The sequence below is a fragment of the Tamandua tetradactyla genome, chromosome 1, assembly GCF_023851605.1.
Source record: "Tamandua tetradactyla isolate mTamTet1 chromosome 1, mTamTet1.pri, whole genome shotgun sequence".
NCBI lineage: Eukaryota > Metazoa > Chordata > Mammalia > Pilosa > Myrmecophagidae > Tamandua > Tamandua tetradactyla.
This window is the reverse complement of record NC_135327.1, coordinates 2,657,656-2,677,346: the sequence shown is the minus strand read 5'-3', so window position 1 is coordinate 2,677,346 and position 19,691 is coordinate 2,657,656. Positions and strand designations below refer to the sequence as shown.

Below are 19,691 nucleotides of genomic sequence, written 5' to 3'. Positions count from 1 at the left end.
GATGACTTAACTCCAGATGGCATGAGCACACCCTAGTTCTAGAACTTCTGGGGCTACACCAGGGATATGAATCCAAATACTGGTGGAGTTGAGAGAGCCTGCAGATCTTGTAGGCCTATCAGTCACAAATAAGGACTTCACTCTATCCCAAATGGAGAGCATAAGCTCAAAATCATGATTCACTAATACAAACAGAACACTTCAGTGAATATATTTAAAAATCAAACCCAGATATGCCAAAGAACAGAAGTGTAGCAAGATTAGAAAAAAATCCAAAAGTGTTCGAGCATATATTTTATTCCTATGTATTTTAATCCACTGAATCAGCCTAAAATTTAAAACAATATTTCTGTGTGAATCTTACACCTAAAGGGCAGCTGGAGAAACAACTTCAAGCGACAATATGGAGGATACAAAAACAGGCTCTTGATCATCTCGCAAAACCATGAGAACTACAGGCTCTCTAAGAGAAAGTGTTCTCGGAAAATCCACATCAAAAGATAAGTACAACTAAGTAGGCTGTAACTGTTAAAATGTTAACTAAGAAAGTACTAAGATACCTTCACCAAGATGCTAAAATATCATAGGAGTCCAAGGCTTTTTAAAAGAAAATATTTGTTCTTGCTACTTCAGGATTCTTCTTTCCAGAAAGATTTTTCCTGGATCTGTGTCAGTATCAAAAGTCAGCCAGTTATTCTCTTGGTTAAATAAAAACTGGAAAGTCAGCAGCTCCAGGATATTACAAAGAAAAGATGACAACCAAGTTGGAAAAGCATGAATATCTGATAGGGTTTTACACCATGTCACAGTAAAGTATTTAATATAATAATCTGAAGCACAGCAACATATTAAAATATTTGCGGTACAAAAAGGATTTTGAAATCTTTTAAAACATCGTTTTTAGATAATCATGGCCACAAGCAGTAGCTATTACAGATGCCAATTGTGGAAACGCCTGGCCTCATGCTGGTCTTTATTTAAAATGGCAGAATCTCACATGGCTCTCCTGAAAAAAAAGCTGCTAGTTAAAATTGGTTTGGTTGCCCACTCAGGGAAGACAGTAAACAGAGCTAGGAATCTGGTGCTGCTCCCACTTTTTAAAATAAAGAGGTCTGTAAAATGATGTGCCGGGATGTGAGGTTCCTGGAAATTGGATATAAAGTCAGGAGCAGTGAACTTTTATTCCGGGGCAAGCAGCAAGAATAGTCTGGCTGCCTAGGTGTGGTTAGTGCCGCCGAGACGAGCAGCTTTGCTCTTGTACCTGAGGGCAGTGGGCGACCGAGTGTGGTGCCCAGACCTGCGCAGTACTAGCGGTACCTCAGAACTTGTGAGAAACGTCAATTCTCAGGCCCACCTCAGACCTACTGCATCTGAAACTCGGAGGGCAAGCTCCAGTAATCTAACAAGCCCGGGAAGTGATTCTGATATATGCTAGTTTGAAAACCACGTGGCAAAAAGTCATTCTTTTCAGATCCAGACAGTATAACAAACAGCTGGTGACAGAATACAAGACCCTGAGTTCCTATATTGTTAGGGTCAGTGACCAAGGCCAAGAACTAGATTTTCTCTCACCAGGATGGAGGAAAAAAACAAGATATGAGGAGTGTGCCCGGATAGCTGAGGTAGGAGACAGTTAATTCTGCCTTAAACTACCTCTATAAATACCAACTTATCAGGGTAAGAACTTCCCTCTTTGAACAGCTAGGCTTTTACCCTAACAGATACTTTGTTTCTCCATATACCTTAAATTTCTGTATTTGGCTAAATAAATTGTGGGACTCTGGATTAACTCATCCCAACATTCAACAAATACTTATTGAGCATCTACTATATGTCAGGTGTGGGGTGCTAGAGATACAGCAGAGAACAAAACAGAATCCAGCCCCAATAGAAAGACACTTGTTTGCAAGGAAGCAAATACATTTTCAGGTAGAACTAGGTGTTTATTTTGTTTGTTTTTTTAAAGATAAAACTTTTTTTCACATGGGCAGGCACTGGGATTCGAACCCAGGTCTCCGCATGGTGGGCAAGAACTGCCTGCTGAGCCACTGTGGCCCGCCCTGATAAATGTTTTGAAGAGAACCAAATAGGGAGATGTGGCAGAGAGGAGACTAGGCTGAACTGGGTGGTCAGAGAAGGCCTGACTTTCTCAGCAGCTGAGGCCCGAAAGACAAGAACCCGCTAGGCACATGAAGATCTCTGGGCAGAGCACGCCCAGGATGGGGAAAGCACGTACCGTGGTCTACGTGACTGCACAGCAGGTCCGGGGTGGGTAGGGGCCATGGAAAAGAGACTGGAAGAGCTTTCTGCAGGGGAATTTCTGTGTTCCATCTGTAGAAGATCATTCTGTCTGCTACATGGAGATTAGTTTGGAAAAGGTCACGACTAGAAGCAGGAAAACCAATCAGCAGGCTTTTGCAGCCTTCCAAGCAAGAGGAGGGTGGTTCTGGACTAGATTAGGGTGACAACAATGGATAGAGATGAAGAGGAGGATGTGGCATATATTTTGGGGGTACACACACTGGACTTTTGATGGGGTAGATGTGGGAATGAGGGAAATAATCCTACTTAAGGGTCATTATTACTATCTACTCATGAGTAAACCAACTCCTCTTCAACCAAGACAGATGTATTAATAGACATGCCAACAGCTGAAAAACTTGAGATGCATAGTCTGGAGAATAGGCAACAGGGGCTGAAAGAATGGCCAAAAGCAAGTATTCTGGAGCAAAACTGGCATGGTTCTGCACCCTGGCTCTGCAACTCACTCGCTCTGATCCTCAGGCAAGCCACTTCTCTTTGAGCCTCAGTTTCCTTACTTTCAACAATTTATACCTGTCTCAAATATGAAGAATGAGATAATGCATTTAACACAGCATCTAGCATATAGTAAGCCCCTTTAAGTGTAGTTTATCAAGGAGTTTGAAGGGGTTGCATGTAAATAACCACAAGGATCATCTCTGTACAAGACATGAAGGAACCCCAAGCTCAATGTACATGTTAATCTACATAAGGCATAAATGAAAACTTCCTTAGAAATAGACCTTATTCGTGTTGAACAGTGCATTATCCAAAAGGGGATCAACAACAACCCGGGGTGCTAGGAAAAGGGTGCCTGCAAGAGGTGGCAGGTGCTTCTCATTTACTTCCTTCCCCTCCCTAAGACCAAATGCTCAAAGACCTAGGGAAGAGCATATGGCAAAATCCAGGCCTAAGGGATTGCCGCCTGTCAGGGAGAAACTGGAGTCAAAACACCTGGGCCCTGTAGTGGAGAGGCTGGAGGGAATGTAGTGGAGAGGCTGGAGGGAATGAAATGGAGAGGCTGGAGGGAACTGCCTGAAAATGTGGAGCTGTGTTCCAGTAGCCGTGTTTCTTGATGATTGTATAATAATATAGCTTTCACAGTGTGATTGTGTGGTTGTGAAAACCTGATGTCTGATGCTCCTTTTAAGTACCTTGTCAAAAGACGAGTAGAACATATGGAATAAAGATAAATAATAGGGGGAACAAATGTTAAAATAAAATAAAAACAAAACAAAACACCTGGGCCCTAGTCTGAATGTCACCACTCCTGAGGCACTCACCAGCTTTTGGCTCTCCCTTCAGTAACACTGTGATGTCAGCTCACTGGGTTATGGAGAGTTAGATGAGATGAAATGTATGTAAGTCAACGTACTAGAAAAACACTAAAGCATTATATGTAATATAAAATAATAGTATCAAAATGTTTACTTCACCAAATGTGCTGCTTTGCACTTCACTATGGACTTTCAGAATTAAACAGTGGATTTCTGACTTCTCATTTTATGTTCTACTTTTATCAAATTACTATAGAGCTACAATTCAAGTGAAAGAGAGTAAGGGATAGGAAATGCCATGGGGAGAAGAAGGTGGGTTTAAAGTTAATTCAAAGGAGAAAATCATGATTATCAATATTACTTGGCAATCCCTTAGGAGTACACTAGGTTGCATTAGCCCAACAAAGCCAGTTCCCCTCCATCACTGGAGCAGACTGCTGTTTCATAACAGCACCATAAGAGGCAGTTTTCTAGAACGCAGGGCCCATGTTTACAAAAGGCACTTAACTACAATACAGTCAGCGAGGCAAGGCATATGGGAGACAGGTGGGAACTTAGACAAATTAAAGGACTATAGTTTCTCATCTCCCATCTCTAGCTTTCTCTGGGGAACATCTTCAATGGAAGGGAAGTCTACTTTACCTTTATTGTCCACATGGAAATAAAGCTGAACGTGTGTATATGAGTCCACTCTGTTGTACGCAAATTTAAAACCCTTTCCAGACAGAGCTTACGCATCTGGGATTTGCTTTCTGTTTAACTATTAGGGAAGTCTGTGGGATGTTGGCTGAGAGGAAGGATCTGGCAGCCAGGGCCACTGTTTGAAGTCCTGCAATCCAGGCCAAGGTAGGAGGAGGTCACCTGTGACAGTACTGGCATCCTGAGATATTCTAGTGGGCATTTCATCGGTCCACCCTCTGGCGCTATGCAGATATCACACAATGCACATCTAAGGGAGGTGGGGAAGGTGATGTAGCCAAGGGCTGAAAGCCACGACCATAAAAACTAAGTGCAGCCCTTACAGGAACACAAAGGCTTCATGGCAGTTTCCTGGCACCCAGGGCAGAAATTAATCAAGGGGCTTGTTCTAAACATGACTAAAGGAAGGCCTCAGAGCCCTTGGCCATAATTGAAAGCAGAGAGGCCTCTATATTCATTTATAGTGGGTTTTACCCAACTGTGATCTTTCTGCTTCCACTCTTAGCACTTAGTACTCTTTTCTCTGCCTAAGGGCACAGGTCAGATCTTGTAACTCTGCTTTTTAGGACTCCCATTCTCTCATTTATTCATTCATTCACGAAATATTTACTGAATGCCTGCTTCATATTGTTCAATGGCTATTCAAAGGCACTGTTCAATGCCTTCCCCTTGTATTCAATAAAATCCAAAGCCATATACTCTCCAACTCATCTCCTTAACAAGCCTCCCTTGTATATTACACTTTTATCCTGTTCTTCCAACATGCCAAGCTCATTCCTACCACAGAGGCTTTGCACTCACTTCCTCTCCTGCCTGTGGCACAGTCTGAGGGTTCACTCCTTCAATCACTGCCTTAGTTCGAACTCCACCTTATCAGAGAAGCATTCCCTAACAACTTCTCCAGATGTTTGCCATCATACCACACAATCTCCTTTATAGCACTCACTGCTATCTGAAACCATCTTATTTATTTCCCCCTTAAAGCCTTTCTCCCCCACTAGAACAGAAGCAACTCAAGGACAGGGCCCATATCCATCTTGTCATTACTTGCAATGGGACATAAAAGGACCTCAGTAAATACTTGTTGAATAAACAAAGGAGTTTTGGAAAGTCCATTTTAGGATACCTTAAAGTCTGTTCTGTTATCTTAAATCACACCAAATGCTCTTATATTCCACTAGCTTGACACTGAGAATGCTTTACAGCATTTACGAAGCACTCTTCAATTGGTAGGGCCTCAAGAAGTCAGAATTAAGAAGCTGTTAAACCGGATTGTAGGAAGCCAGTCTCGAAGGCTGAGCTGCAATACCGCCATAACGCTGGCTGCCATAAGCCCTACCATCCCCTAGTTCCTAGCAACCTGGCAGGGGTGTTTTTCTGATGAGAAGTTTCCCACAGAAGACTGGCCTGACTCAGCCTCTATCTTCTGGGAGTGTCTGCGGCAGTGTCTCAGCAAATGAATTAACTCAGCACTGTTCAAACTTAAAAAAAAAAAAAAAGCCTAGGAAAGGAATGTGAAGTCTCTATATCCTCCAAACAGACCCACTGCTTTGAGTGTCAAAGGCAGGCTGTGGTGGATCACTTTTGTCAGACCTCCAATTCCTCACCCTAACAATCACAATAGGATGGCTTCTTGGGGTACTTGATGACCTTCAGAGAAGAGCAACACCCTAGAAATACGGGCTGCCCACACTCAGTTCCTCGTTGGTCACCAACCCTCACCCAACACCGTGGCCTTAAACAGCCTGGGGATTTTAAGTTGGTGTCCCTGCAGGCATCGAACTCTCTTCTCCAGTGTGGTCGGGTCTGCCTCATCCATCAGGGGCTACCCATCTTCATCCCGTCTGGGAGAACTTGGCCAAGCCTGCTGTCCTTACCAAAAGAGGAACACTCTGTCTCCCCCAAACTCTGCTCTTCCCCAATCTGATTCTCTGGTTTCATCAGCCATCACCCCTAGCCAATCTCCACCCACCGCCTTGCCCCCCCCACCCCCCCGCAAAGGCCAGCTGAGCCCACCCCCTGATGTCCAACCTGTAGAGTGTTAATCCTGAAACACACCTTTTGGAGTTTGAGCCTCTGGTCCATCACGGGGAACTGAGTATCAAAATAAGTGTTGTCTCCCTCGACCTATCTAGAGACTGGAAGGAGACCCCCCCCCCCCGCCCCTGCCTCCCCCCAAAACTCCCTGTTTCTGCTGTCCATTCAGAAGTGGGGGTTTGCTCAGCCTTTCTTATCCAAACAACTACCCTGGTGCTCCTATTTCATCTGTTTCTCCCCCTCAACTTCCACCTCCAGCCATTGAGAAACTTCCCATCTGAACATACATATGTATCTCCAATATCCAGAGGTGGAAGGGAGTGAGGTGCAGGCAATCTCTGCAAAACAGGCACTTCTAAGGTATGTTCCCACCGTCCAATCAAAGAGGAGATTTTTCTTCTCTGAAACATCTCTGCAACCTGACCTCTTCCCACTCTTACCCGTTGCGAGGGGCTTCCCTCACTTGATCCCCTCCCCCTCCCACAGACACCCCTAGTTTCCACCCTGTTCCCCTCACCCAACATCGGAGGCTTCCAGGAACTGCCCAATTCAGAGCTTGCCTTCTAAAATCTAACTCGGAGGAACCCATCTGTCCCTTTGAATAAGTGCCTGGTAATGATGGGGTCATTTCACTATCAGTCACCCCGACAAGATCCCTCTGGAATCTGACTCCATTTTCCCCTTCACTCATCCTGTGGAGATACCCTTATTCTCCTCCCAAAGTAGCGACCCCTGGCTTCCTCCTTTCTAATCAACACGCAGATTTCCTCAGCCAACCCCATCCCCAAAACCGACTGGAGCCCCTTAACCCATGGGGGCGGTCCTCTCAGGCATCCCCTCAAGATCCGTTTCCTCCTCCCATCCATCCTGATGGGCTTCTCTGATGTCTCCTCAAAACCAATATCCCACGGCCCCCTCGTCACCCGGGCTCCCAGCACCCAGTCGGGCGCTCCTGCCGCGTTGGGGGTGCATGCTCATCCTCTAGAGAACCCCCCTCGAGCTCTCCCAAGGCGCCGCCAGTCCCAGCTTTCCCAGCTGTGCCCTCAGGGCTCACCCCGGCCTACTCCGGTTTCTCAGCAGCGCCGCTGGGCCCGGCCCTTCCTCCCAGAGGGACCCACAGGCCGCCCGGGGGAGCCTCTGGGCCTTGCCGCGCCGCCCACAGGCCCCTCAGGCCCCCGCCCGTGCTTCCGGCCACCGCCTGCTCCGCCTCCCTCGTAGGGTCGCCCTGGTTGCCGCCTCAGCGCCCAGAGGACGGAGGCAGCGCAAGTGCCCTGGCCTGGCTGCAAGGGTCTTTGTGAGTCCCGGGTTCCCGGCCCGACCCCGCGCCCCGGCGGCTGCGGCCCGGCGCCCCCGCTCACCCGAGCCCGTGGTGGCTGCCATCTTGCGTCGCTGTCGCTCGAAGGCCGGCCCCTTCTTCACCCCCCGCCCGGCCCGGGTCCGCATGCGCAACCGCGCGCGCATGCGCAGACGCCGTCGCTGAGGCCCACTCCGCGCACCCTGCGCCGGGTTGTCGGGACGGTTTTTACTTTCCGTTTTGAGAGAGGAATTACCCGAGGAGAGGAGTCCCTCCGGGCGCGGTGCGAGAGAGGCACCGAGGTGCTTGGTGAGAAGGGCTAGGGTGCTGGGACTCGAGAGGGAACGCGTCAGAATCCAGCCCCGGTCACCCGGGCTTTCCCGGTCTGTCAGGGCCTCCAGCGGCCGCGTCGCCGGGTTCTGTGACAGCGCCAGGCGCGCGGAGGGTCGCACCCACAGCCGCTGCTGGCCGCGGCCGGCTTGAAGGGGCATGGAGCGGGCAGGGAAAGCAGTCGCCCATCCACGCCTTCAGACATAGTTAGTAAGCACCTACTGTGTACCAGGCGCTGTGCCAGGCACCGGGGTGGACGAACATCCCTGAAGAAGTAAGTTCCCGCTCTTAAAGGCTTACGTTCTAGTCAGAGGAGATCCACAGAGAGACAACTAAATAGGAAAGGACATTTTTTCTTATCATGGCTATGATCGAAAGGAGAGTAAATCAGAGAAGGGGCGGCAGGGGTGGTCACGGAGGGCCCCCAGAGGCGGTCGCGTTTCATCCGAACCTGCAGGTGAGAAGGGGTAGAGGAAACAGCAAAGGCCTGGACACAAGTTAAATCCAAGAGTCCCATGGGCTCTTATCCGGATCTGAAGACTGGACTGACAGGGGAGAAGGGACGGGCTCAAGGTCCGCATCTTAAACCCGGGAGACGAAGGACGGGGGGGGGGGGCAGAGAAGCTGGAAGCGCTGGCCAGGCGCGCCCCTGCACCGCCTTGTTCTGACAGGAATGCCTCGGAAGCGTCTCTCAACTCCATCCCCTTCTCCCACTCGGGGCAGGCGGCCCTTGTCTCTGATTTGATGGCCGCAGAGGCTTCCGCTCTTGCCCCCACGGGCCGTTCTCCATGACAGATCTGCTCAAAACACCCTTCTAAAGCCTCAGTGGCTCCCCGTTTCTCCTGGGTAAAATGCAGACCTCCAAACTGAGGAACCATGGACTTAATCGTCCAGCAGGGACAGTCATCAGGAGGAAAGGGGCCTGTTGGAACCTTGCAGAGTCCACCAGCTCCGGCGTGGATCAGCTTGGACGGCCAAGCTGCCCGCGAGGCCCTGGCGGCCCTGTCCGCATCCCAGAGCTGCTGTGGGCTTCTCGAAACCTGGACCCCGACGTGCCCCTCCCTCCTTAGGGCCCCTGCCTGTGCCGTCCCCTCTCTGTCTCAGGAACGCGGGCGCCGCACGGCCGCAGGGAGCCTGCCCTGGTCTCTCTAGCCAGGTCTAAGCTATAATCGGCTCTCTGAGGGCCACGCGTGATGCGCCCTGACGTTCATCCGTGTATCGCGGGGCTGCCTGGAGGAGATCCCTGCGCTGGACTCTGGGTCGTGGTAGCGTCTTCTGGAGGGAAATGGCCGCGGGGCAGCCCTCCCCCGCCGCGCGCTCTGCTGTGGGACTTACCTGTCCTGACTTCGGTTCCGCCTTCTGAAAAGGGGGACAATAGTATCCGCCTTTTCGTGCGGTAAACTGACAGTAAAGCGAAGTGTTGCCCCGGAACCCCACGAGCCTGCCTGGAGTAGCGACCAGCCCACGCGGAAGAGGCCTCCCCGGGTGCTGGCCGGCGCACGCTGGGGGTTGTGGTGCCCCGCCCGGCCGGCCCGCACCCGCCCGCGGCTGCTCCCGGCCGGCACCCCGCCCGGCCCTCCCCCTGCGCTCGGCGGCAGGCCCCTGCGGCCCCACCCCGCACCCCCCACGGCCCAACCCCGCATCCGCCCGCGGCCCCGCCCGGCTCCGCTCGGCCCCGCTCAGCGTCAGCGCTCGTGGCGCCAGCGGCTGGGGCAAGAGCCCTGCTTTATCGGGTTGCTGGGATGAGTGAGACATCACTAGAACTGAGGGATTTAGGAAGTGCCCGCACGGAGTAGGGGCTATGTGAGTATTAGCGCCTTTTAGCCTCCTTTTGTTTTATCCTCAGTGACCGTTGCAAAGTCACTATAAAGACGTTAGTCTCCGTTTTTCAGGCGAGGAAACTGAGGTTGGGGCGAGTTAAATGCCTCTCCTAGGGTCACACAACAAAGAAAGGGGGTAAAATCAGGTTAGAACTCATGTCCCTTAACCCTGTCCTACCTGCCGTTTTCCCTGTGAGGCAGGTGGACGTCAGAGGTTTTAAGCAGGACATGGGCAGGTTTGCATTTTTAGAAAGTGCAGCCTGGCTGTCTCAAGGAGACGGATGGGGCACTCTGGAGGGGAGGTGTGACAGACGCTGTTGGCTGCCAAACCTAGTATTGCTCAGAAACGGGTGTGATGCTAGGTGTGAATCATGATTTGGTCAAGCCAGTCATGGGGACTGCTGTTTCCTTTTGCCAGTGATTTGTCCAGTGGTGTGCCTGTGTCCCTGTTCTGGCCAATTAGCCAGGGAGGGGGATGTTTAGAAAGTTTCTCTCCCCTTAATACTAGCTAGGGAGAGAGCCTTTTTGTCCCTTTTCCTTCTAATGACCATATGAGGTTGTGATGGTCAGAGCTGTGGCAGCCATGGTACGATGCTGATGCACATGCCTAATGCCAAAAAAGCTAGCACACCAAAGATGCCAGCACAGAAGGATGGCGAGAGTTAGGTCCTGGATGGTATGAGCTACTGAAGGAATCCTGAGACTACCTACCTACAGACTTCTTAAGACATGAAATAACAACTGTTGCTTTAGCTGTTCTTAGAGGTAGGTCTCTGTTACTGACAGCAAAAAGTACACTTAACAGATTCAAGAAGCTGGTGCAGGAGTCCAGCCAAGAGATGTAAATTTACCTGGATTGTTCCATGGTGTTCATTCAAAAACTCTAATCTCAAAAAGGTAGGAAAACGCCCAGGCTACGAAAGGCGTTTGAAAAAGTATATTCAAAATGTAAAACCTTTCAACATATTTGTATTTGTAGTCTACATAATATTCAATATAGTTTATAAGATCTATATCTTAATTTTTAAAGCAATGCTTCTCAAACTCTGATTACTAGAGATCTTGCTGAAATGCTGTTTTAGTTTCGTAGGCTGCTTAAAGCAAACAGGAAACGGCTGTGTTAAACAGTGGAAATATGTTTGTTCAGATTTGAGGCCAGGAAAAATGTTCAAATCAAGGCATCCTCAAGATGTTGCTTTCTTCCTGAAGACCGGCTGCTAGCAATCCTTGGCTTCTCTGTCACATGGCAAGGCACAGGGTGGCATCTCCTGGGCTCTCCCTTCTCCTTCAGGTTTCCTTGATTTCAGCTTCTTGCTTCCGTGGCTTTCTCTGTCTGTATTTCATTCTTGTGTAAAGGACTCCAGGATAGGATTAAACCCATCCTGAGTGAGGCAGATCACACTTTAGTTAAGTAACCTCACTTAGAACAGGTTCACACACAGGAATGGATTAAATTTAAGAACATTTTTTTTCTGGGGTACATACAGCTTTGAACAGCCACATGCGGAATCTGATGTCCGACTTCCAGGGATGGCACTGGGATTCGGCATTTGTAACAATCCCCCAGGGGATGCCTCTCCGATTGACAGACCATACTTTGGGTAGCAAGGTGTGGACTGCATCCTATAATGTTATGGCTGTACTTTTACTTATAGTTAAGGGAAAAAAAAAACCCTCCTGCTATAGCCTGTATAATAAAAACTATTGAAAGTAAAGCTGACAAATTGTTGACAGGAAGGGCCACAGACCACCAGAAAATGGATCATAGAATCCCTGGGAGGAGTCTGTGGTTGACAGTGGGCATGACACATTGGCTGGTGCTGTTTTGACACATACATGGACCCATGGACCCCACGTGAGCCATGCACTACAGCATTAGGCACAATTGTGATTTTCATGTGCGATGTGTAGATATTTTATATAAAGGTAGATCCTTTACGTAGTTGCTAAAATATGCTACCTAAAAGGGTTAGGAGTGGATGGGTAGGGGTCATGGTGCTATCTGGTTTGTTTCTGTTTTCTTCTTCCTATACAATTTATTTCTGTAATGTTTGAATTTTGTACTTTTATGGTCAGGAAAAAAGGGAATAAAAACTAGGGATACAGGGCAGGAGAATGACAAAACGGATGAGTTTCCTTCATTTATAAAGAGCTCTTGCATTTTTGTCAAGAAAAAAATGAACCCAAAAGAAAGCAATAATCATAGCAAACATTTATTGAGCATTTACTATGTTCTAGGCACATAGTATTTTGTACATATTAATTCATTTTATCTTCACAACAATCCTATGAGGTAGGTACCATTATTATCCCTATTTTACAGATAAGGAAACTGAGGCACAAACAGGATAAGTAACTTGCCAAAGTAACACAGTTTATAAGTGGCAGAGCTGGGATTTGAGATAGAGATCCAAATGCCTTTTAAGCTCATGATAAGACACACCCAATCTCATTCTACGTATTGTATTTCATTGAATCTAAGTTTTACATTCAAACATCTCTGGAATCAGGATGCATCTTACAATGGATGATATCTTAGATTCCCTGTAATTCGCTAAGAGAAATGCAAATTAAAACCACCTATCAGATTGGCAGAGAACAGAACATTCGATAATGTACTCTGTTGGCAAGGGTGTGAGGTAACAGGCACTCTCAAAAGTTGTTGTGAGAGTATAAATTGGCACAACCCTTGTAGAAGAGGATTGGGAAGGAGGTATCAAAGTTTAAAACACACACCTTTGATCAGCAATTCATTGTTAGGAATCAGCCCTGAACCGATTAAAAATTGATGGTCCATCCCAATGTTGGAATGCTATGCAGCTGTTAAAAAGAATAAGGAAGGCTTTTCTGACGATTGATAGAAAACTATCTCCAAAATATATTATATGAAAAGAAAAGGGGCAAGATACAGAACTGTATGTATAACATCCTACCTTTTCTGTCAGAGTTGGGGAGGGTCAGAGAGACGTGTCTGTGTCTCTATAAAGGGAACTTGCCAGGTCTTGTTGCAATCATGGCCTCTGGGGAAGGGGACAGGGAGCTTGGGAACATGGGTGCAAGAGAAACCTGCTCTTCACTCTCGCACCTTTTCTGTACTGGGCCAGATGGTAAATGTGCTAGGCTTCACAGGCCCCTGGGTCTCCGCTGCCACTGCTCAGCTCTGTCACTGACCACGCAAATGGGAATGGGCATTGCTATGCGCCAGTAAAACCTTATTGACAGATACACTGAAATTTTAATTTCATGTGCTCTTCATGTGTCAGGGAATCGTCTCTGTTTTTCAAGCATTTTAAAATGCTTGTGGGCCAGAGAAAAACAGATGGGCCAGATTTGCTGCACTGGCCATAGTTGGCTGGCCCCTGCCCCAGACCCTTTTGTATCGTTTGATTCTTATTCTTTACCTTATGCCTGCTAATCACAAGATAATGTTTAAAATGGATGCTTGAAATTTTCAGGTTTATCAGAAGGGGGTTAGGGGTTAAAGTGGGGGCACATTTCCTGGGGCATGTGCCCAGACCCCCTTTAAGGAAGAGTGGGGCACCAGGGGGTTGCATGATAGTCCCAGTGGAGCTGGAAACCAGCTGTTTGCCCCGCTTACCAACAGACAGCAGCACAAACCCACCTAAAACCAGGCCAACCAGCATGGGTTTTGTCCACAGTATGTTTTATAAATGGAGCCACTATTTTTAAAATCCTGATTTCTGCAGCAGTTGCCAGTTGGGGACTGATGTCCCAGGCCATGCCAGTCCCCAGCTCAGCTGCCATTTCTCAGCCCACATGTGCTGTTCCCTCAGAGTCGACATCAGTCACCCCACCTTCTCCATGGGTGTGGTGGCGCAAATGTTAGAATGCAGGGGCTCTAGGTCAGCCCTGGGCTCACATCCCCGCTCTGCCACTACCAGATGTTTGATCCTGGGCGTGTTATGTGACTGCTCAGTGCCTCAGTTTCCCCATCTGCAAACAGGTCTAATTCCCACCTCTCAGAGCTGCGGTGGGAGCTGCTGCGCCGTGGCCCTTGGAGCTCTCAGAACATGGTACCTGTTCAGTTGGTAGTAGCATTTTCCCTTGCCTGCTAGGGACTTAACACCTCCTTCCAGTTTTGTAAAGTATTTTTCCAGCCCATGGGTCTCAGGACTAGAGATGCTGAAATTCAGGTTTGAGGCTCTGCTGTCACTAGCTGCGGGACCTTGGGCAAGTCACAATACTTCTCTGGGCCTGAGCTTTCTCCCTGGCTCCAGAGGAACTGGCATGACATTGGCCAGAGGATCCCCTGGGGCAGGGCTTGGGGGCAGGAAATGGGTGCCTCTGAAAAGTGTGGCTGTCTGCTCCATCCTCCACGGACTTCTTTTGGAAACTGCACTTCCATTTTTCTTTTGGGAGCCATCCCTCCCTCCCCTCAGCCACGTGGCTTGGGAAGGGCTGATCCCATCCTCAGGCACCACCAGGAGTGGACGGCTGAAGCCTGGCCCATCAGATTGCCCCACCCCCTGGTCAGGGTGATTGTTCAGAGATAGGCAGAAGGCCCAATCCAAGCCAATGAGAGGTTGTTCTGAGACTTTTGCGGCAGCTGTGGGGAGGGAAGACTCCTTCCACTGAGATAGCCGCACAGTCCAATGCTGAGTCTCAGTTTAGAAAACTGAAAAGCAAAGCTAGTCAGACCGAGCTCTGCTGATCATGTGAATGAGCTCTGAGTCCTGCCAAAACTTAGGGCACAACCACCTTTGGACTTTTCAGTTACACAAACTAATAAAATCATTTTAGCTACTGACCTCTGCTTATATTATTTACAAATCTTAAAATTGTCAAATCAAGTGGTTGACAAACTTTAAGGAAAATGTTTATAGGCCACACTAAAAGAAAGTTTTATCAGTGATTGAAAGTTTTTATCATTTCCTTGCCCCCAACAAGCTTTTTTTTCCTAATATTGCAGAAATGATCTAGCCCAGACCAGATGCGATTGTGATATGTCCATGTTCACTACTGAATCACTATTTCAGCCAAAACGTAATAGATGCCTAAGATTAGGTTCAGTGATTGTCAGTGGCCCCGCCCACTCCCCCCAGCCCAGAGGTTCTAGAAAACAAGCCCTTACTTTTCCAAACTCATTTCCTCCCATGTGCCCCTTGCTGTTCTAGCCACACTGACTGCCTGGCCATCTCTCAAGTCCCCAGGCTTGCTCCAGTGTCGGATCTGCACCAGCCTCTTATCAGAGTCCTTTCCCCTGCTGGCCCAATCTCTTTCTCCTCCCGGTCTTAGCCCAAATGTCACCTCCTAGGAGAGGTCCTCCCTGACCAGTCTGCTACAGCAGCCCTCAGCCTGCTTTTCTGAGGTGGTTCCATTCTATTTGATTTTCTTTACAAATCACCATCTGACTTTTCAGGTGCATTTATTTAGTTTATTGTTTCTCTCTCCCCACAGGTCAGCCTCCCCCAGGGCAGATCCTTGTGCTTTGTTCACTGCCGGACTCCCACATCCAGACCAGAGCCTGGCACACGTGAGCGGCCAGTGTACATTTGCTGAGCAAACTGACGGACAGGGACTGGACTTCACTAGTCTCATCATCACAAGCTCCTGTGCGAAGGCCTCCCCCACCAAAGTGGAGTCCCCTCTGGAAGTGTTTGAAGCAGGTATCAACATCAATTTAATGTCTCAAGTGGCCAGAGCCCCCTCCTGAACCCTGCACAGGGGCGGGTAGGGGTGCCCGGAGTGCACTGGGGTGGGACCTCGGCTTGGGCTCCTTCACCGACCCCATCCCCACTAGGGCCAACCTGAAACACCACAAGGCAGCTGAGGTTAGGTAGACTCTTGCTGCTTTGTTATAAATATATTATTACATCCAAAACATGACATTAAAATATTACTCCATGATACCGAAAAGATATTAAGGCTTTCTATTTACATTAAACAAGCAAGCACCTTTGAAAAAAAAAAACCAAATCAAAAAAGCCTCACTCTTCTTCCTTTCCTGACACCCCTGGCCAGAGGGGAGACTCTTCCCTTACAAATGCTTAAGTGCCCTGGCAGGGGCTGTGCCCTGTAAGGGTGTCCTCAGGTTGGAAGCATCAGCAGGGGCTGGAACCATGTGGGCAGACGGGCAGGGAGCAGGGGGGTCCAGGCTTGGGCAGGAGACCCGGCCTCTGCTGGCCACTGGCCCTGGAGCCCTTGCTGAGCTGACAGGCTGAGATGGAGGCAAAGAAGGGCCATCTAGCCGCCCGGGCCCTCTGCAGGCACCCCACTATGTGGAGGGCTCTCCAGACCCTCCAGAACAGAGGGACATGATTCAGAGGCTCCAACACCAGCCACGCCGAAGGACTGCCTGCTGGGGCAGTGGACAGCAGGGGTACAGGGAATGGGCAAGCTTCCATTTTGCCCAAGGGGTGGGTGGCAGGGCGAGGCTCCTTTCCTGCAGACTCAGAGGCTTGGCAGACAGCAGCTCAAGTGGCTGGGGAGGGGCAGAGGGAAGAAAATGAAAAAAGGAACTGGAAAATCAGTGGCTCAAGTATTCTGTATCACGAGGGGCAGGATGGGGGTCCCCAGGCCCAGCCCAGGAGGCAGCTCTCCACCTGGAGGGAGCAGCAGTAAGGATGCTGGGATTTGGCAGATGGCTTCGGTTTCAAGGGCTGGGGAAGGCGGGCAAGGAGGTGGCAGGCTCAGAGGGGTTATTTGATCTTCTGAGCCCACTTCATGTCGTCTGCCCGAGGCTTCTCGCCCGTCAAGCCCTGGATGATGTCCTCGAGGCGCCGCCAGAAGCCAATCTTCTCGAGAGGGTAGTTGAGCCAGCCTGCAGGAGAACGGGGTGGCAGTCAAGGGGACTGGCGAGAAGCTGGCCGTGGCCGGGTTGGGGTCGAAGGGGAGCAGGCCTGCAGAATGGGTGCATGGGGACCCGACCAATGAATCTGGGGGTGGGGCCCCCCCACCAGCAGGCTCAGGGCTGCTCCGAGACATGCCTTCATCCCTAGGCATTCACTTTCTATGTGGGATGCCATCCCGGCCACCTGTCTAAGTTGCACCCTTAAGTGATGGGAGGCCTGTCATGTCACATTCGCTCATTCATTCATTATGATGGTACTGTGATAAAATATATAGAACACAAACTTCCCTTTTTGACTATTTAATTGTACAATTCAGTGGCATTCACAGGTGGTGCCACCATCACCAAAGCTTTCTCATCACCCCCAACAGAAACTACCCATTATGCACAAATCGTCATTCCCCCTCCTGCCAACCTGTCACCTCTATAATCTATTTTCTGTCTCTGAATTTGCTTAGTCTAGTTAATTTATATAAGTGGGATCATACAGCATTGGTTCTTTTGTGTCTGACTTATTTTACTTAATTTTTAATTTCAAGATTCACCCACACCGTCATATGTATCCAAAATTCATTCCTTTTTACGGCTGAAGAGTATTCCATTGTTGATATAGGCTACATCTGTTTATCTATTCAGCCACTGATGGACACTTGGGTTGTTTCCACCTTTTGGCTGTTATGAAACATGCTGCTGTGACCATTGTGTGCACATATCTGTGTGAGTCCCTGTTTTCAATTTCTTTGGGTTTGTATCTAGGAGTGGAATTGCCGGGTTATATGGTAGTTCTGTTTAACTTACTGAGGCACCCCCAATTTCTGCACTCTTATTTTCTTATGGCCTTTATCGTAACCTGTAACCATTTCCATTCACTCTGCTGCCCTCGCTGACACCCAACACAACATATGGGTGGGAGCACCACTGTTGTTTCACCGCCTTATCCTGGTGCCTGGAACAGTGCCTGGCACATAGTAGGTGTTCAATAAATAGAGCCAACAATCGTATTTAACCCATATTAAAACCCCACCCCCACCACGAGGCAGATGCTAGTATCAGCCCCATTTTCCACATGAGAAAACTGAGGCTCAGAGCAGAGTCTTGCACTTGCTGGGTGGCCAAACCAGGGTTTGAACCCAGTCCTCCCTGACTGGTTAACCAATGTCCTAAGTAGCCTAAATTCTAACCCCTTCTAGGAGTAGGACTTCAGGATATGCAGAATCTTTTTTTTTTGTGCCTCCCAGCTCTGCCTCCAGAAAGACTTGGGGAAAAAAAAAAAAGCACTGAACTCACCAAGTGCTCACTACAAACGAAGCACTTGCATTTGCCATCTTGCCATTCCCCCACAACCTGTGAAGGGAGGATGTGAGAAGGGAGCTACTGCCCATTTTGTGGATGAGGAAAGTGACATGCAGGTTTAGGTGGGTTTCCTAAACGCCCACACAGAGGAACTGATACTCAGAGCTTAAGTCTGACTGGACAGCACCTCCATCATACTTAACCTTGGAAGAAATCAGCTGGCCCTGGAGTACCTGCTCACCTTTTCACAGCTTGGCCCTGGCCCAGTCACTGCCACTGGCACACGGGTGTCCTTACTGGCCAAGGCTGTGCCAGGCAGGTTCCTGCCCCAAGACCTTTGCACTTGCTGCCCCCCCAGTGCCTGGACAGATCAGTCCCCATTTATCTGCAGGGCCCTGCCCACATTTCTTTCTGATTTCTGACCTTATATAAACAGCTGCTCCTGACACTCCGCTGTCTGGCCCTCACCCTGCTTTGTTTTCTTCTGCTGTATTTGTCACACCTGGACTTTGTCAGCTCTACTTCTTCACTCCCTTTCCTCCAGCCACACTGGCCTTGCACCTCATCACCTGACGCATGTGTGTTCTGGCCTCAGGGCTTTTGTACCACTGTCCACACTGCTGGAATGTTCTCCCTGCAGAGAGCTGCCTGACTCTCCCTCACCTCCTTCAGGTCTCTGCCCAGTGAGGCCTTCCCTGACCACGCTATTTAAAAGGGTGAACCCCTTCCACTCTCTCCTCCCTTTCCCTGCTGTCTTCTCCATGGCAGTTTGCTCCACCGATGAGCTTTTCTCCATTTTCTTCCCCACTAGAAAGTGAGCACCACAGGAATAGGGGCTTTTGCCTGTCCTGTGCACAGCTGTATCCTAAGCCCAGAGCTGTGCTGGCACACAGCAGGTGATCGGGCACACAGCAGGTGATCGAGCACACCGCTGGGTGGAATCACGGGTTCCCAGAGCAGGGCGAGTGTGTTTGGGGGTTGTCTACCGCTGCGGCCTCGGCACCTAGAGCAGCCAGCATGCAGGAAATGCTGGCACAGCCTTCCAGGAAGGCAAGGGCGGCAGCTTCCTTCTGTGACCGCTCTCTGCCCTCTTGACCCTGAGGAAGCTGCGCGGGCGGGAGCTGCCCATCCCATGCCAGCCCGTGGCCACACCTGTGGTGATGCAGAAGTAGGTCTCGTGAGGCGAGACATGGTGGATGCGGTGGTGCCTGCGCGGCAGGATGATGTGCCAGTCCTGCAGGATGGTGACCCAGCGCGGCAGCCCAAAGTACGTGTGCGACCACTTGTGGATCTGGTTGGTGAAGGTGCCGAAGATGACGAGGCAGAAGACGAAGCACTCCCAGGGGTACAGCTGCCTGAGGGCTTCTGCAGGGAGGGGACAGGCCGGTGCCGCCATGAGATGGGGTGGGACTTCACCTGCTCGCCCCTGCCCCGGGCAGCACCCAGCGCCCAGCCTCCACGTCACGTGCCCCAAGCAAGCTGCGACCCCCTCAAGGCCTCCAGATCCCCTTCTGCTCGGCAGGCAGACAGTGGGCGAAGCACAAGTCATGGCTAAGGATGGGGCTGGGCACCAGCTGTGTGCACTGGGCTCGTGACACTGCCTCTCTGGAGGCTCAGTTTCTCACTGGCAAATCAGGAATGCTGTCTGCCAGAAGCAGAGCCTGAGTGGAGTACACATGCACGATGTACCAAGGGGGTCTCCCTTCAGGACAGATGTTTGATGGAGTGGCGGGGAGCAGGCCGGGGAGGGGAGGGGAAGAGCAGGGTCTGGCTATGGGGTGGGGTCCGTGTCAGCCTGGCCTGGGGCCGCAGCACTGAAACCTGCAGCT

The 19,691-nt window shown here is 49.8% G+C and overlaps 2 protein-coding genes and 1 long non-coding RNA gene across 22 annotated transcripts in view; 1 reads left to right on the top strand and 2 right to left on the bottom strand.

Moving 5' to 3' along the window:
* UBE2V1 (ubiquitin conjugating enzyme E2 V1) overlaps positions 1–9,460 on the bottom strand; it is a 30,182-nt gene extending 20,722 nt beyond the window's left edge. Inside the window, exon 1 of one of the 3 annotated variants that reach the window (XM_077166883.1) lies at positions 9,274–9,460. Coding sequence is in view for 1 of the 3 variants with exons in the window: in XM_077166858.1 (XP_077022973.1) it covers positions 7,673–7,775 (103 nt within the window). In the remaining 2 variants the exon portion in view is untranslated. Of the gene's footprint in view, positions 1–7,368; positions 7,475–7,672; positions 7,784–9,273 lie in introns of those variants that run through there. The other 2 variants (XM_077166858.1, XM_077166878.1) reach the window with 2 other exon arrangements.
* LOC143688682 (uncharacterized) overlaps positions 7,768–19,691 on the top strand; it is a 34,778-nt gene continuing 22,854 nt past the window's right edge. For all 15 annotated transcript variants that reach the window (XR_013178229.1, XR_013178225.1, XR_013178224.1 and 12 more), the window contains exons 1-2: positions 7,768–7,917; positions 15,177–15,385. This is a non-coding gene — a long non-coding RNA (uncharacterized LOC143688682). The remainder of the gene's footprint in view (positions 7,918–15,176; positions 15,386–19,691) is intronic.
* PEDS1 (plasmanylethanolamine desaturase 1) overlaps positions 15,132–19,691 on the bottom strand; it is a 29,741-nt gene continuing 25,181 nt past the window's right edge. For all 4 annotated transcript variants that reach the window (XM_077166808.1, XM_077166834.1, XM_077166817.1 and 1 more), the window contains 2 exons: positions 19,015–19,227; positions 15,132–16,539 (listed from right to left, as the gene is read on the bottom strand). In XM_077166808.1, coding sequence (XP_077022923.1) covers positions 16,418–16,539; positions 19,015–19,227 — 335 coding nt within the window. In that variant the 3' untranslated portion in view covers positions 15,132–16,417. The remainder of the gene's footprint in view (positions 16,540–19,014; positions 19,228–19,691) is intronic.